Raw genomic sequence first — 17,796 nt, forward strand, 5'->3', positions numbered from 1 at the left:
CTCAGCCAGGAAGACCGCCTCCCACCCACCTTCAGAGTTAGAGCCACCCTCCTCTTTCCTGTGCTTTCACCCAAGGACCCGTGAAGAGAGATGTCTCGTATCTGTGTGTGCAGCACTTTGTCTCTACTGTGCCTCAGTCACTGGCCCCTCTCTCTTTCTCTCCATCAAATGCCCCTAAAGCCTAAGTGACTCTCGAGACTAGGGAGGGAGGATGTATTAGCCCATTTTATAGATGAAGGAACTGGCAATTAAGTGGCAATTAAGGTGGACAGAGCCAGGGTTTGAACCCATCTCCATCTGATGCCCACCCTAACTCACGCCAAGATAATTAGGGCTGCCGGATACTGCTCTGTGAGAGTCTGTGCAGGAGAGTGTTCTGGGAAGGCTGCCTGGAGGAGGGTGGCATCACAGCAGTCCCATCTCTTCCTTCCTGAGCCAGTGCCTGGGGAGAGTACGTCATGACTAAAGAGCCTGCCTACTGCCATGTGGGGTCTCTGATTAGCCTCCCCCTCCTTCCTAATCACCCTGCTGAGGGCCCACACCCAGTACCCAGCCTCAGTCTCTTAAGAGCCTCAGCTCTAGCCCAGATGTTAACCCTTTGTTAGCCACCCGCCCCCATTTGGCCAGTCCCTGGGATGGGTGTGCAGGCATGTCCCTGGTGCCCAGAGCAGCCACAGAATGTCTTCAGTTGGTTGGGTTTGGAGGCTAGGCAGTGCAACTCAATGTAGGCTGGGGTTTAGTGAGGTTATTTTAGTTACCTATCATTTATAACTTTGTTTCTGCAGTCAGCATAGCATGGCCATAAAGCGTAGGAGCTTTAGGCTAAACTGTTGGATTTCAACTCCGAGCTCCATTAGCTGTAAACTCAAGCCTTGGACCTTGAGTCTTAGTGTCTTCATGGAGTTGCTTATTTCATAAGGTAATCACAAGGATAACCTGAGCCACACGAAGTGCTTAGCAAAATCTCTGGCAAGTAGTAATGGTGAAAATGTTAGCTTTTATTGTTACATCCTGGACACTATGTCCAAAACAGCCCATCTTGTCCCTGAAAGGGAGAGCTGGAGCCTGGGTGGAATCACCGTGCTGCTTTATGACTGTGTTGGTGAGTAATCGCTCATCTTTGTGTCTGCGATCCTCCAGACTCCGAGCACGTCCTGGGAGCAGAGATGGGTTTCATGGATCCATTTCCTGTGTCCAGCCTGGGACCCACCCAGAGTGGAGACTCAATGAGCTGCAGTGGGCAATGGGCTCAGGTCCGAAACTGTGAGCGGAGGGCGGCCACCGGGGAGCTCCCTGGGATGGCAGCCCCTCAGGCCGTCCACGGTGGGAAGCAGTAGTAGGGAGGACCTTTGGCTCGAGAGTCAGAGGGTCTGGAGTGCAAAGCTCAGCTGGGCCACTGTCCTCGGCGTGACCAGGACAAGTGCCACCGCCTCCCCGAGCCGCAGAGGTCCTGCTTATAGGACGGGCATGACGCTCTCCACCGGGCAGGGTGGTAGGGTCGGTTGAATGAGATGAGAGGAGTGAAACGCCACCCCCATGGGGGCGCTTCCACTTACGTGAGTCCCATGCGCCAGTCCTCCCTCTGCTCAACTTCCGTTTCAAGTCCTTGGGCGAAGGTAACCTTTCCGGGGCAGTTTGTAGGAAGCTGTGTGTGTCTCATATCTCAAGGGACAGCCTTATGCGTACCTGTCTCCTGCCATGTGAGGAGGGGACTCTGCCTAACATGACCTCGTCCCAGAGTCTTCTGTGTCTGCCATGCTCAGAGCTCGGGGTTTGGCAAGCCGATTCTGCCATCTTCCTGGACAAGCCTTGATATCTCTGTTTTACAGACGAGGCTCAGAGTGTGTAGGTAACTTGCCAGAGTTCACATGGCTCTAAGAAATGGGATTAGAATTAGGTCTCTCAATTCAAAGTCCAAACTATAATCTGGTTCATTGTGCCTCCTGCAGTGAGGCTGGGGAGGAGTCTTTGGAAGGTGGCTGACTCTTGAGAGCCCACCTGGGCATCTGGGTCCTCTCGTTAGGGCCCCTGGAATCTAGGACCTCTGGAAAACCTCTTATCTTCCTAAATAATCCTCTCACTTAGGGCTTCCCAACCAATGTGCCCAAATGGGTTACAGACGTGTTGAGATATCTCCTTAGGCCTTGTGGACAGAGCCCTGGGCTGGTCACCTTAGACCAGGCTCAGTCTTGTCTCTCCACCCCAGTATGCTGACAAATATGTATACCTTTCTGTGTGTATCATGATGTGAAACAGGTTGGGAAGCACCCATGGCTCTAACCAATCCCCTCCCTGCCCCCACCATGTACACTAAACACACACTTTTCCTAAAAGGATGGGGCTTCATGGTCCTCTCTTCAACTGAGAAATGGGGGACTGAAGTAGGTGTTGTCAAAGGCCTTCCTGGTACTGTGAATCTGAGTGTGAGCCTTAGAACTCAGAGTTGAGAGGGAGCAGGGTCGGCATGGGGCTCAACAGCTTGCTAAGAGGGCCAAAAACCACGGAGAAAGGGAGCCATGGAGGAGAGGCCAGAGGCTATGGCTCCAGCTCAACTTGAGTCTTTGGCTGCATGGGGGCCAGGTGAGGTGGCTGGAAGGCTCCAGGTGTCTTGCTCTTCCCCACACTGCATCCTCCATCGGAATGCCCTCCTTCTTCACGCTGAAGGCCTCCAGTCTCATTGCTTGGGTTTTAGATCAAAGCCTGCGGGTAAGGGCCACATCTGTCATCCTCATCAGCCACACCAAAGGAACACCATGGCCAGGTTTGGCAGGGCTGGTCTTTTCCTTCCTGACAAGAAATCAAGAGTCAGGCTTCAGAGCTGAGGGGGGATGGGGGGTCAGGCAGGCAAACAGAGATGCAGAAGGATGGGGTGGCCAGGCTCCACCACCCACATCATTCAGTTGGGAAGGAGGAAGGAGGAAGGAAGTCTGGTCTCAAGTCAAATCTGAATTTTAATCAGGGCTTAGCCACTTTCTAGTGTGGCCTTAGGCAAGCCACTGAACCTCTGAGTCTCAGTTTCTTCATCTGTTAAATGGTGGTAATAATACCTCAGGGGTGGGGTGTTAGAGAGATTAAATGAAGGCCAGTGGGAACGACATGATACAAACTATAATGTGCTGTCCCTCCCCTGCCACAGTCTTGCCAGGGGTGGCTGCTGCCTGTGTTCCTCCGGCACCTCCGGCCCCTTCCCCCATATGCCAGGGTCACTCCCAGCTCCCAAGTGTTAAGTCCTCAGGGGAATGGGAGCCTGTCACAGCAGCTCATGCAGTCATATGGCAGGAGCTAGTCCTCATCAGGCGTTGGGTTCCACATCTGTAAGACGAAAAGGAGGCCTCGGGTCTCTGGAATCCTCTGATTTCTGTGACGGTCCAATTGGGATATGTTTCTTCCAAGTCACGATGGTGGAACTTTCTCACTATATTGGGGGCAACTGACAGGGCCCCCAAAGCTCGTTATGTGCCTTATCTCTGTCCTCCAACAATCCTGTGAGACAGGGCTCCTGCTAGTGTCCCCGTGTTCGAGAGAAGATGCTGGGCTCAGAGAGGTTCACTCACTCCCTTGCTCAGGGTCACAACACAGCTAGTAGGAGGCAGAGCTGGGATTCAAACCTAGGTCTTGAAGGAACCTTGAGATTCGAATCATGCCTATAACCTCACTGTCTTCCTGTTGCCCAGAGTAACAGCTTTTTTCTTTTGTTTTTCTCTTCTGTTTTAACAACAATGAAAAGTAAGACTAGAGACTGAAAAATAAGATAGTGAGGAAGTCAAAAACCCAGCCCCTGGAGTCAGCCAGGGTTTCAGGAAATATATCTCCTGTCACACATGAAAACAAACACAGCCACCTGTGACCAGCCTCTTTTCATGGGCGATCGGGACAAAGTCCAGAAGACTGGAGAGCCAGGTGGCCAAGAACTGGCTCGCAGGTGGAGTGCCCGGGGGGCAGGCAGGCTTCCAGAGCAGAGCAGCCAGGCCAGGCTCTCTCGCTCTGCGTTCTGCCCAAGCCAGCCGACTGAGCTCCCACGGGATCAGTTGTCCAACTCACCAGACTGGCTGGACCTCCAGGCCTCAGGCAGGCCCTTAGGCACAGCCCAGAGCCTGGGAGATGGACATCTCCCCCATGGAAAGGGCAGAAGCCTGCCTTTCTTTGGCAGCTCAGCCCAGCTCTGTTTAACTTAATCCCTACCTTCTCGCCCAGAGCAGCTGTGGTCACCCTCTGGCACAGAGGCCTCCAGTCTAGGCCTACATCTGGAGGCTGGATCAGGTCCCCCAGAAGGCTTTGGACTGTTGGTCAGGAAACCAACAACTTCCTGATAGTCATTATCGTAATTGGTAGCATTTATTTGACATTTACTGAGTGCCAGGCACTTTATAGATACTAACTCACGTAAGCCTCACCGTAACCCATTATTAAGTCCATTTTATAGGTGGGAAAGCCGAGGCACAGTGGTGAAGTGATTGCCCAGGGCCACACGCCTGGTCAGATGTGGCAGGTTTGGCATTTCAAGCAGGGAGAGTGGGAGGGGTGGGCCAGGGTGTCAGCATGGACTAAGCCTACTTGGCACTAGCTTGATTGCATGTCATTTTCACGGCAGTGTGAGGCGGGGGGGTTGAATATCCCCATTCACTGATAAGGAGGCAGCTCTGCAGTGTCTCCCAAGGTTATGTGGCTGATATGATCCAGGGGAGGGAACCAAGGGTCACTGGGTAACTCTGAGTTCAGTTCTAATACCTCCCTACGCTGAAGGTCCAGTGGGCTGGGACAGGGCAGTGGGTGGAGAAAAAAGAGCTCTGGACCCAGAATCTCCAAGTCCTCTACAACACTCCCGGCCCCGATCTTGCTGCGTGACCTGCAGGCTCTTGCTCTCTCCGGCTACTCGGAAAAATGCACCAATCTCAAAGGTCTTCTGTACAGCGGACATTGCTCTGGGGTTCATGACTCAGGGGGACTGTGCCTCCAGGAAGTCAAGGATGGAGCAGAGGTACTGGGAGCTTTGTGTGAGATTTTCCCTGCCAGGCCCTGCCGCACCAGGGACCCCCAAGTCTGCCTGCTCCCCACTTCCAGCAGAGGGACCAGGCCATGCTGGGGATGGAGCCTATGACAGTGGATTTCACACATTAGAATTCCCTGGAGAGATTTTAAAAACCCTGATGCCCAGGCTGTATCCTGGACCAATTAAATCAGCATCTCTGGGAGCGGGGGCTGAGGCACCGGCAAATTTTAGAGCTCTCGGGGTAATTCCATTGAGCAGTAATGATGGGGTCCGCTACTCTAAACAGACGGGATGGAGGAAGTAAGAACCTCTCAGTTTTCCAGGGGTTAGTGACCCCCCCCCCCCCTTACCAGATGACAGCATGTGCCTGCACAGCTGTGTGCATCTTTTCTGGGAGACTGTTCACAGCTTCCATTGGCCTTTCTGACCCAAGGGAGATTGAAATCCGATCTTGGGGGTATCCCCCCAAGCTAGTGATGTCATTTCTAAGGACCTCTAGTTGCAGGATCAAATTTGGTTGGTTTTATCTTCTGTAAGAAACTTTTCCTTACCTTCCCAGACCCCACCTATCCCCCTCTTTTCCTGCTTCCTGCAAATACATATCAAATAGTTACTACATACCAGGCACTGTTCTAGGCTCTGAGATGCAGGGTGAATGAGACGGACACAGCCCCTCCCCCTAAGGGTCCATATTCTAATGAGGGCTCCAGACACACTAGTGAACCAATAACTACAGTGAATGAGGCATGTAACAGCCTACAGGAGGGAAGGAGCCAGCCCGGGGCTTTGGGGGAGGAGTGCCCTTAGAAGAAGGCGGGTCAAAGGCACTGAGGTGGGCAAGAGCCTGCTGTACTGGAAGGACAGGAAAGAGTGGCCTTGTGATCTGGGGAATGTGTGTCCACAAAGGAGGGAGGTGCTGAGGACAGAGGAGGGACAGGACAAGACGGGGCGGAGGAGGCAGGGGCCCCTCCAGCCACGTAAGAGCACTAGTTTTGTAGTGGCTGCATCGTCATTGCAAGGTTGCAGACAGGAGAGTGACGAGGTCTGGCTCTGCAGTTTTCAAAGCCCTTCCTCTGGTATGGATAACGGGTTGGCGAGGGCAGGGGTAGAACCTGTGACCAGCTAAGGAGCCGTACTGGTCCAGGCGGGAGGTGAGGCGCGGAGCCCGGAGAGGCGTTGGATTGGGCTGTGGGATGAGGGGGGCTGAAAAAGAGGGAGCCCCAGCTCTTACGTGTTGGGTCAGAGCTGGCCTGTGGGCTGGTTGAAGGGCCATCTCCGACCCTTCCCTGCACCCCGCGGCACGTGGAACCCTGGGACCTCAAGAGCCTTGGTTTGGTGTTTCCTAACATGTTCCACGCTGTGTTGAGGGCTCTTAAGTGAACAGTGGTTTTCAGTCAGCAGCGTTTATTGCCGGGTTCGGAGTCCGAGTCCTTAATAGCCTAACAGGCAGTGACTCAGGGAGAATCGGTGCGCCACACACTTGGTGACAGCAAAATTTTCTGTTCCTTAACAGCACGTCTCCTAGGACTCATATTCTGAGGAACCACTCCAGCAAACACTGCTCTGGTCCTGTCACTGGACAGGTGAGGAGGTGGAGGCGGCGGGGAGTCACCTGTGCTGGGTTTCAGCTCGCACTTCCTGACTCTGGGTCTAGAGGCGCAATGGGGTGGCACCACTCAGCTCCCTTGAGGCCATGGGGGGCCATCGAGGTTCCAAGGTCAGGCCAGAAGGTTCCTTCCCCATCCATAGCTGAGGAACCAAACCTTCTCTAAAGGTGCAAATTCTCAGGGAGCCAACATGGAGAAGGAGTTCTCTTGAAGACCTCAACTTCTCCCAGTCCCAGGGCCTCTGGGGAAGGCGAGAGAGGCTGGGCAGCACGTCCTGACATTCAGGGCTGGCTTAGGGTCCTCACCCTACGTGAGGGTACTCACCCTCGTGTGAGGACAGAAGAGGCCGGAGAATAGAGTCTCCGCTGACTCGGGCAGTGGATCTCGGCCCCGCTTTGGGAGGCTAAGCATTTAAAAGTCCTGGTGTTCTCTGTGGGAGTCCCTCCGCTCCTCTGCCCATTCCTCTGTCCATCCATTCCTCCCTCCACTCCTCTCTCTCTATCCCTCCATCCTTCAGGCAGCAACATCTTCTGGGAGCCAACTTTGTTCTCATAAATAATACATAGTCCTTCCCCTCAAGGTATCACACAACCCATAAGGGAGTAGAAAATTATCATACAGCATTATGAGCTATAATGGTAGCCTCCATTTATTGAAAACCTGTCTTATGCCAGGCACTTTACCCATATTCTCTAATTTAACCTCTGGGTAAATCTGCCGAATAGATTTCATTTTCCTCTTCACAGATGAGTGAGGTGAGGCTCAGAGAGGTTAAATCATTTATCCAAGGTCACACAGCTAGGAGGCGATAGAACTGCATTCAAACCCAGGCGGTCCGATGCCAGAGCCTGTTCTGGGAACTGCCCCAACGACCATTGTCAGTGGAAGGAAGCCGAGAGGGGGTGCCCCTAACATGTGAGTTGGTGGGGAGGGGGTGGTTTCCTGGATGAGGGAGATGTCTGAGGTGAGTATTGAAGGAAGAGTAGGAGTTCGTAAAATAGTAATATGGTAATCTCACCGTACAGGCTGATAAAATTATATATTTGGTCAATTTAAATTATTGTTGCTTGGAAATGACCAATCTACATGCTATGAAGTACAGCAGAAAACCGGCACCTTCCTGCTAGTACTCACACAGCTGTTAGTGACTGTTCCAGAATTTCCCAAATACGATGTGCTTATTTTGCGGCTGTCAAGACGTCCTCGCAGGAGAGCGTGGGCAGACCCTCCAGTGTCTGCCACAAGTGTACACAAGGACGCATAACACTGGGAGACATTCTCTTTGTCGAATTTCATCTGCCAATGAAACGGTCACCCTCACTTCTTCCAGAAGTACTGATAAAGACACTGAACTGCAGCCCCGGTTCACTGAGCCCTGACGATGCCAGGCACTGACCTCGCTATCTCTTTATAACAGGGGGTTCAGTTGGGGGCCCCACTCTACACGTGATGAGAATGAAGCCCCATAAGTCCCTTCCCTGAGGCCCTGCGTTGGCAGAGCTAGGATTTGAACCCTTGTCTGGGGATCCTGGTTCAGCACCATTTGATCCCTTACACCAGGGGCCGGCAAACTTTTTCCACAAGGGGCCAGGAAGTAAAAGTGTGTTAGGCTCTGTGGGCCAAGCAGTCTCTGTCACTCAGCCCTGGGCATCCGCTGCAGTACCACAGCAGCTGTGGACAAGACCCCGAGCAGTGGGCGTGGCCGTGTGCCACACGACTTTATTTGTGGACGTTGACATTTGAATTTCACGTGTTACAAAATAGTCTTTTAATTTTTCCTAGCTATTTAAAAATGTAAAATCTGTCCTTAGCTTGTAAGTTATACACAAAGTAGGTGACAGATTGACTTTGATGCGCAGGCCTCGTCGGCCGCCCCCTGCCCTGCTGCAGCCCTTGCTGCTGTCTCCTGGGCGAGACTGCAGCCCAGACTCCTCGCATGGGCAAGCGGGGCTGGGGAGTAACTGATTCCACCCGTGGGGACTGCTCGAGGCTTGGTGGTGGCGGTGGGCTCTGTAAAGTTGGTGCCACACCCCATCCTGGGATAAGGCGGGCATGTTCCCAGCCTGAGCCGACCCCTGCCCTTTGTGGAACTGTCCATTCTGCTGAGTGTAGAGAAGGTTGTTCAACCCCTGCTCTCTGTGGCCGTGAGGGGGAAATGTCTGCTTTTGCAGGGAACAAGGATTTTGCATCCTGGATCTTGGCCCACATGCCCTGGAGCTGCCCTCCCCAGGCTCTGATGCTTACCAGCATCTCCTCCCTCAGGTGATTCCTGTGTGGGCTCAGGGCCCGTCCCGATTGGCCAAGCTGCCTTCCCATCATGGGACTGCCTGGCTCCTGTTCCCACATCTGAACCCACCCAGCTGCATCCTGGAGAGGAGGGAGTGGCCTAAGGAGCCAGGCATCCTGGGTTCCATCCTTGCCAGTCTATGTACGAATGACCTTGGGCATGCTCCTTCACCCCTTTGTGCCTTAGTTTTCTCATAGGATGCTAAAGGGCTTTGTTCAGTGTTTAGTACAATTTGCATAAGTGACCAAGAAAACAGCCAGGCTACCTGGGCTCAGGACTATTCAGATACTAGCCCAGCAGCCTCTGTCTCTTTGCCCACCACACCAGAGCTCCTTTGAGCAGTCACCTGGATCCTCACTCACTACTCGCTTGAACAACAAAATCCTGGCCATCCCCGGAGATCCCTTTATACAGCTGTGGCCACTCCTGGGCAGGAGCACTCCACAGTAGAAAGATCTTGGGCTCTGGAGCTACCACTGCTTAAGGAGCTATGTGACTTGGGCAAGTTGCTGCACCTCCCTGGGTCTGCCCCATCCCTCCCGGGGCTGAGAATACCCTCTTCACCTTACAGGCAGGTTGTGAGGATTAAAGGGGAAGACCGATGCCTGTGGCTGCCCATAATAGGTGCCATTCCGGGCAGCCCCTCCTTCTCCCTCGGCAGGCCCAGTGTGCGCTTTTGTCTGAGGAGTGCCTCATTCTGCGAGGCCATCCTACAGACCCGGCCTAAAAGGAGGATGTGGGAGCCGGAAAGTGTACAGAGCCGCTTCCCGGACTCTCTGGAACTGTGCAACAGGGCAGGTCTGCTGCAGTTGCCAAAGTGCTGTTTCCACACTTCTCCAGTTTCACAAGAACCAACTGGCACAGCCGACTCATGTCTCTGGGCCGTTTGACCGCTAGGATGTCGTTACTGAAGTTCTTCTGGTGAAGCGATGACTTATCTATAGGCCGCTTGGGCTAAGCTGACGTCAGCCCCTCGGGGTGGGTGTCCCGTGTCATTCACTGGGAGGAGATCCAGCCAGGCGAGTAGGTCCCTGGTAGGAAAGAAAAGCATGCCTCTCTTTGTGAGAGGCTCTTATGCTCTTGCTGTTTGTTCCGCGAGTTTATCAAGTGCCTGTGGTCTGACAGGCCCTGCGCTGGGAGGGAAGAGAAGAAGCCAGCGGGTCTTCTGTATGCGGGCCAGCCCGGCAGCCCTTCCTCTCAGATCTCTGGATCTGCTGACATGGGCGGGGTGGGGGATATTTTCTTCCCTCTAAATGAGGTGAGGGAGGCCCTAGGAGGAGTTGCCGAGACCATACTTGCATGGTTCTTGAGTAACCACTGCCTCTGCATTTCTCAGAACCAGACCTTGCACCCTAGTAGCTTGGAAGAGCCATTCAGTCTAATCTCCCCATATAGCACTTGAAACGCCCACCCCCAGCAAGTCTGATTTCAGACTTTGCTTGCATGCCACGTGCGACAGGGAGCTCCCTACCACCCACGCGGCCTTTTTCTTCTTTGGATGGCTTTGCTTCACGTTGCGCCCAGATCTGACCCACAGAAAGGCAGCTAAAGAAAACTTTCTCTAACATAGGTGTCAGAAAGCTGAAGTGGACCCTTTGGGAGGCGATGAGCTCTCCCTCTTAACCTTCTTCTCCCCGTCACTGTAGGTGGACAAAGTGAAGCTGATCGTTTTTTTATGTACAGAGAAGTATGGAGAGGGACGATTCCCGTGTCTTAGGACTGCCTTTCACCCCGCAAGGAGGAGGAACGGGTGAAACCTGGGGCCTCAGGGCCTCGGTTCTCTCTGCCCTGTGACCTCCTCGTCCTCCTCCACCTACACAGGGCAGTGGGAACGCGACGGGTCTGGTGCCTGCTTCCCCACACCCCGAGCTTGGCTCTGCCCGTGCAGCTGTTCCCGGCCAGCTGTCCTGGCCCCAGCTGCCTGTCGCTGGTTTCCTTCACCCCACGGGGCCCGAGGCTGGGCTGTTGTCATTCTTGGGTTGTCTGGCCTCGGAGAGGGTGCAAGGGAAGCCAGCTCTTAGCTTCCCTCGTCCTCACTGAGTCCTGCCTTGGCCTGGGGTCCTTCTGTGTACAGGGACACACACAGCGAGTTCAGACATGGTCTGCGTTGTTACAGAAACATGAGTTGTGTCACCAAGGATGACTGTGAAAAATTGGGAACAACCTTCATGTTCATTCTTGAGTATTGGTTAAATGCTTTGTTGTATCTTTTTATCTGGGACTTTAACCTGCGGGCTTTTGGGGTTCCTGAATAGGCCTCATGAGGTCTATGAACCCTAGAAATTATTTGCAAAATACTACCTATTCATGAGTTTTCTGGGAAAGTCTGTGACACCCCCTCCCCCCAAAAAATTGTTAATAAGTACTAATCAATAATATGGAAATCCATGCAATGTATAAAATTATGTAGAAGAACATTTTATCCACATAAAGAGATGGCATATCGTAGAATGAAAAGAGCAGGCAACAAATCACTCTGTGCAGTATGAGCCCAGTTTTGTTTAAAACCATTTGTTATACACGTGGCCGCTGAAAATATAGCTACTAAAATGATGACAATTTTTATCTGTGGAGTGAGACAAAACTTTCTGTTGCCTTTGTATTTTTCTGTATTTGCTGGATGTTCTACAATGCCATGGAGGACGTCCTGAGTCCACTTTCTGAGGAGCTGAACTCTCCTCCCCCAGCAGCTCCCACAGCCCCAGCCCCCTAAACCCAGAAGGGATCTGAAGATGTGCGGGGAAAAAAAACAGAGGTCTCACCTCTGGGTGTCCCGCAGTCACTAACTCCCTGGCCTCCCTTCTTCTACCAGCGTCCATCTGGGCAAGTTTCAGACCCTGAGGTTCTCCTGTACAAGTTCCCTCCAGGCGTGGCCCTGGGAGAGTGGCCGGTGCAGACCCTAACGGCCAGGCATCGAGCAGCCAAGACTTCCTAGCTGTGTGGCTTTGGGCCAGTCATCTAAGCTCCCTGGGCCTCAGGGTGCCGTAGAACGGAACCTCATGTCAGCCCCTAGCTCTCGGGGTTGTTGTAAGGGCGAGCTGGGAGGAGCAGGGGCGGGCGGATGGTGGGTGCCCACCAGCTTTGGTTGTTTCCTCCCCCACCCCGCTTTGTCTCACCTGCCCTGACCTACCTGCCTTTTCCCTTCTCCCCAGGAAACTCCAGGGCTGGCAGGATGGGGTCAGCCTGTATCAGGGTCACCAAATACCTTCTCTTCCTCTTCAACTTGCTCTTCTTCGTAAGTATGGCCAACACCTCCTGACTGCCTCCAACAGGGACCCTTCCGTTGGGGGCACCCCAGCCTGAGACCCTCTGGAGTCTGGCGCCAGTGGTGGGGTGTGTTGGTGGGGGCTGAGGACAGACCATTCTCAATGGAACTGGTGGGGGTGGTGAGGAGATTCCTGGCATTCGCAGCTGGCTCTGTGGAGCATGCAGCCCAAGCTCCCAGGGGGTAGACAAGAGAAGGCTGGGCTCTGGGCCAAAGCAGAGACACAGTCCCCCTTCCCCAGACCCACTCTGGCAGGCCTCACTAGGTCCCTGAGCCAAGGGGACGCCCAGATGTGAGCCCCGGGCACATCTGGAGCTGGTTTTCCTGGGGCCCTGATTTTCCGCTCTGGCCTGGCACCAACTGACTCCTCCTGCCTTCAAGTTGCCAGGATGATTGTGTGTGTGTGTGTGTGTGAGTGTGTGTATATAAGTAGGTGTGTGTGTCTGAGTGTGTGTGTGAGTGTATGTGAGCGTATGAGTAGGTGTGTGTGAATGTGTGAGAGAATGTGTGTATGAGAACGTGTGTACGAGCGTGCGTGTGTGGGAGTGCAACTGTGTGTGTGTGTGTGAGAGAGAGAGACAGGGTGGAGGAGAGTGGCCTGGAGGGGTCTTCACAGCCCCAGGGCGGTGCTGGGAGCTGCAGCCTCTCCATGTTGTTGATTTACCCTAAGCCGTTAAAAATCGGGTTATACAATAGGATGTTTATTATGATCCAATTTTATTTTTAAAAAATTGTATGCATACATGAACATTTTTGAGAGGAGAAAAAAAATACCTCTGAACGTTAATGTTAGATTCCTGGGAATTTTGGGTTTATTCTTTATGCCTCTCTGCATTTTCCAACAGACATGAATTACTTATAGGAAAACTTGGTTTATATTACAAGTTACATAGGATTGTGGCAAGTTTAGAAAGTAAAGAATTATTTTGAATTCCCCTTCGTACCTTTAACCCAACACGTGTGTTCTGGGTACACACAAGCATATACTGTGTATACACGTGCACACACACATGCACGTGGACGACCCTGGCGCTGCCTGCCCTTGGCCCCAGCCTCAGCTCCGGCTCCCTCCTCAAGGACCATGCTGAGGCCCTGGGATGGCCCTGGCCCTCCCCTGATGGCAGCCAGGCCTGGAAGCCGCCCAAGGCCAGGCCTGGGCACCTGGGCTTCCCCAGTGTGACAGGCTGGCCCCTCCTGGCTGGCTCAGGGCTCTGGAAAGCAGCTGCCTGAGCAGCTGGAGCCCAGCCTTTCCTGGCGGGCACTTGGCTCCCAGGCTGAGGCCAGCTCCCAGGCCAGTGGCCAGAACTGGAGGACAGGAGGTGGGAGTGCTGGGACTCCATCCTTGGGGGCTCCAGATAGTGACAGGGCTTGGGGCGCAGGGCCGTAGATAGCCCCCGTCACCCTGTGCAGTAGGAGGGAGGGGGTAGAAGATGGTTTTGGCCATGGTGTCCTTTCCTGTTCTGCTTCCAGGCTGCCCATGGAGCCAGAGACTGGAAAAGCTTCTCTCTAGCCAGAGCTCTGGGGCTGGTCTTGGGGGCTTGGCTTCTTCTCAGCTGCTCCAGGGGGCTGGCAGCAGTCAAGTGTTAACTCCCTGTGTGCTGGGGCCCTGCCCAGAATGGCCCATCCGGATGGGAGCGGGGGTGGGGAGGGGGCTTTTATTACAGGAAGGTAAGAGGGAAAGGAGAGAGACGTGACTTTGTGTGTGTGTTCACTCATTCACCAGATGTGTGCTTGACACCTCTATCCAGACTCTATCGGGGGCGCAAGGTCAACACAAACCGGCAGAAGAGCTGTGGTTTCTGTACTCATGGAGCTTCTGTTCTGGAGGGCGGTGGGCTCCAATCAAATAATTAATTGGATGCTAAAATTGAAGTTGAGGTAGTGCTGGGAATGAAGGATATGGCCCCTAGGGAAGCAGATAATAAGGCATTTGACCTTTTCAGGGTGGTCAGCAAACAGTTCCTGGAGTTGTGTGGTTGGAGAGAGAGGGGTCCGGGCAGCAAGAGCCTAAGAGCAGTGAGGGCGTGGGGCAGAGTGTGCCTCCCAGGGTGCAGGCCATGCGGGCTTCCTGGAATGATTCTGGTCTTTGTTTTACACACAGTGAGAAGCAGTTACATGACTGGACTTGTGGTTTGGAAAAATCTCTCTGGCTGCTGTGTGTGTGCTCACGCATGCACGTGTGTATACGTGCACATTCTTGCTTACACCCCTCCCTGACCCCAGACTCCCCAGAAAAGTGCCCTAGCAGCTTTTCTCATGACTGAAGCAACCCTGAGGCTGCTGGTGCTGTGGGCATTCCGGGGGAAGGATGCTGGCTCCTGGCTGAGCCCTGTGAGGTGATTCCGACAGGGCTGGGAGTGGTTATTGTGGGGTGTATGCTGGGTCCTTGGTCTTGGTTCACAGAAGAAGGGGGTGCCATGGTGCCTTCCCCATTGTGGTCAGCCACCTGGCCCAGCCTCCTTCCTGGCTGGCCCTATGGGCCAGTGGCTGACCCAGCCCCACCCGACGACCAGGCTGCAGTATCAGACCTGCAGAGAAACTCCAGGGCGGCACCAGGGGCTTTTCCCCGGGTTTCTCTGGGAGAGCCCGGGAGCTCAGCTGGGCCATCTGGGATTTTATTTGGGATTCTATTTGCCCAGAGGGAATTTTCTGTCCTGCCGACCGGTCCCTTTTTGGAAGGGCATTTCTCCCCCTTGCCCTGCCCTGTAGGTGGGTACAGGAGGTAGGTGGGTCAGGGACTCTGCCCTGTGTGCCTGAGGTGACAGGAGCAGACCAAGGGCACTTGCTAGTTGTGAGGTTCAGGGTGGGGTAGGCAGGAGCTCAGGAGTCTGGGAACCTGACTGCCGGGTCCTGGAAAGCACCCTACTCCCAGCAAGCTGCAGCCTGAAGTGCCTTCACCTGAGGGTGAACCCTTCGCTTCCCCGGGGCCTCAGTAGCCTTCCTGTCCCCTGAGACTGGCTGTCTAGGCTAAAGCGCAGGATGTACCCGAAGCATCCCTGCGGCTGGCATGCCACCACCTGGCCCAAGTTAATGGTCAGACCTGGCTCCGAGCCGTCAGTGGATGAATATTGGGTGACCTCGAGCAAGATCCGGGCTTCAGTTTCCCCATCTGTAAAGTGAGGACAATAATGTCCCATCTGCCAAGGAGAGAGGAGGGGACAAGTGAGCTTCTGGAAGACAGTGGCAGGCAAATGCGGGGTGGTCATTGCCAGCTGCCATCTTGAAGGGACCTAGACTAGGGTAAGGTGAGCGAGGTACCCACTTCCAGACCGAAGCAGCCCTTGCTGTGCCACACTGGGGCTCCATTCCTTTTCAAAAAAAAAAAAAAAAAAAAAAGGAAAAAAAAATCGGTAATACTGAGCCTGTTTTTAAAATCTGATATTTTGTTCATCGTGGATTTTTTTCCATTAATTTTAATTTTAATTTTTTAAAGAAATAATTGCCGCAAACTCTTATTTATTTTGGTTACTGAGTTTTTTGGTAGCTGCTTAATTGTTGCACCCAAAGCAAGCACCCATTTGCCTTCCTCAGGGTTCCGGGACTTTAATGTCTGGACTTTAATGACACTAAATCAGGGATGATCAAGATCCTGGGCCAGGGGGCTCGCCCCAGGCTGCAGGCGGTATGGGCAGCTGCTGGCCTTGCACCAGAGGCCGTGGGATAATGGCTGAGGTGGGAATCCAGTGCTGGCGGTAGGGGTGGTGATCTGCTGGGACCTTCGAGATGGATTTCCCCCCAGGTAGGCTTAGGCCAGGTCCCAGGTAAAGACCAACCTTGTGGGGTGATGCGGCACCCCCACGCCCAGAGGATCCTGCGCTTTTGTCCAGACTGCAGGTGCTTCCGCAGCCTTAGCTGGCTTGGCGAGATGGTGAATCTTGGCTGGGGTTCCACCTGGGGAGATGGGCTTAGGTTGCGGGCCCATCCTGGTGGAGGAGAGAGAGGCAAGGAATCCCTGGGCCTATGCCAGCTGCCCCCCGCCCTTTATCTTTCTACTCCTGTATCTACAGTCGGGTTCATGAACTCATTCATTCTTTGAGTCCTTAGCCCCTGGTGCTCCAGGCTCTTCGGGGCTGCAAGCGACCTTGCTCTCTGGGAGCTCACGGTCTAACCGGAGAGACACACATGGTAGTTAAATCCAGCAGAATGGCTAGTCAGAAGGGTCCCGCGGTAGTTACCACGAAGTAGGGGTGCCTTAGTGGTCCTGGGGGAGTCAGGAAGTCTCCTGCAGAAGATGGCCTTGGAGCCGAGCTCTGAAGGACAAGTCCGGCTCTGGCAGACTGTACCCCACAGAGCCGGTGAGCTCGGTTTGACCACACATGGGCACGGGGTGGGGAGACTCAGGGCAGGAGGGACCCCCCCACACATGTTCCTGCTGTCTGTTTTGCTGGGGTTAACTGGGACTTGGGGTTCGGGGCCCGAGCCCAGTCTGACATCCCCAGAGGTGGACCCCTCATGTGCCCCTGGCCTGGGCTACAAGGACAGCTGGGCAGGGTTCTCTCACCCCACTTGCTCCCAGGGCCCCCATTAACTGCCCCCTTCTCTTCCAGATCCTGGGCGCGATGATCCTGGGCTTCGGGGTGTGGATCCTGGCTGACAAGAACAGTTACATCTTTGTTCTGCGTAAGGAGCCCTCTGCTTGCCCCGCCCCCTCTGGGTCTGGAGGGAGGGCCAGGCTGGGGGCAGGGCGGCACCCACAAGGACTTCAGCCTCAGCGCTGCTGGTCACTCTTCCAGCTGACCTCCGGGCCCTGTCCAGGCCCTGCTGCTGACCTCTATGGGGGGGTTCTGGAAGGAATTCTCTCTCCCTCCCCAAACAAGACAGCTGTTGTCTGGAGAACACTGAGGGATGAGGAGGCTTGTTCTCCCATCTTGGTCACTTTCTTAGCCCTGACCTTGAGAAAGCATCTTACGTTCTCTGCCCCTCCATTTGCCTATTCGGCAAAATGTAACAGTCTCTCCCCTTCCCAGTTCAGAGAGGTGTAGGAAAGGGCCAGAAACAACGGATTGTTGGGTGTTGATGACGTGGCTACTGTGTGCCTGGCACTGGCTCTGTGGGTTGGGCACATAACGCTGAGGAGAAGGATCCCAGGCACAGCCTCTACTGTCCGTGTTCACGGGGATAAGCTTTTTGCATGTATAAATTCTCTTAATCCCACAACAGCCCTGTGAGGTAGGAACTGTCCTATTCCTGCCTTAACAAATGAGGCTCAGAGAATTTAGGTCTCTCGCTCAAGTTCACACAGCTTCCGAGTGACAGGTGTGGGACTTGAACCTTGAGAGCTTTGGTCCTAAAAGCCGCATATGGTAAGGGAGCCACAACATGAAAGCCCCTTCTCTCACTATTTAGAGGTAGGAAGAAAGAAGCCCCAGGCACTCCTGCCCAGATGATAAGAGCCTTTCTCAGTCTACTCACAGTCTCTTCCAGGAAGCCTGCCCAGCTTGCTGCGCTGACCTCTCATGGGTGCCCTGTGGTCGGAGGGAGGCCGAGCACATGGCCCCAAGTAGCACAGTGATGCCACTTTCCTCAGCTCACAATGTCCTTGGCTCACTTCCCCTCCCAGCAGCTGCGGAGGTAGCAGGTTTGGACTCAGGCCCATGACAGCTGCTTGATTTGAATAAAACAGGAACCAGGGTCTGGTGGATGATGG

General features: G+C 54.0%; 1 protein-coding gene across 2 annotated transcripts in view; it reads left to right on the top strand.

Annotated features, from left to right (window-relative positions):
* The window catches only part of CD82 (CD82 molecule), a 49,593-nt gene that overhangs the window by 14,262 nt on the left and 17,535 nt on the right, over positions 1 to 17,796 (top strand). The window contains exons 2-4 of one of the 2 annotated variants that reach the window (XM_016146828.2): positions 6,504 to 6,573; positions 12,037 to 12,119; positions 16,697 to 16,769. In XM_016146828.2, coding sequence (XP_016002314.2) covers positions 12,057 to 12,119; positions 16,697 to 16,769 — 136 coding nt within the window. In that variant the 5' untranslated portion in view covers positions 6,504 to 6,573; positions 12,037 to 12,056. The remainder of the gene's footprint in view (positions 1 to 6,503; positions 6,574 to 12,036; positions 12,120 to 16,696; positions 16,770 to 17,796) is intronic. The other variant, XM_016146829.2, reaches the window with a different exon arrangement.

This window comes from Rousettus aegyptiacus, unplaced genomic scaffold (assembly GCF_014176215.1).
Source record: "Rousettus aegyptiacus isolate mRouAeg1 unplaced genomic scaffold, mRouAeg1.p scaffold_m13_p_5, whole genome shotgun sequence".
NCBI classification, from domain to species: Eukaryota; Metazoa; Chordata; class Mammalia; order Chiroptera; family Pteropodidae; genus Rousettus; species Rousettus aegyptiacus.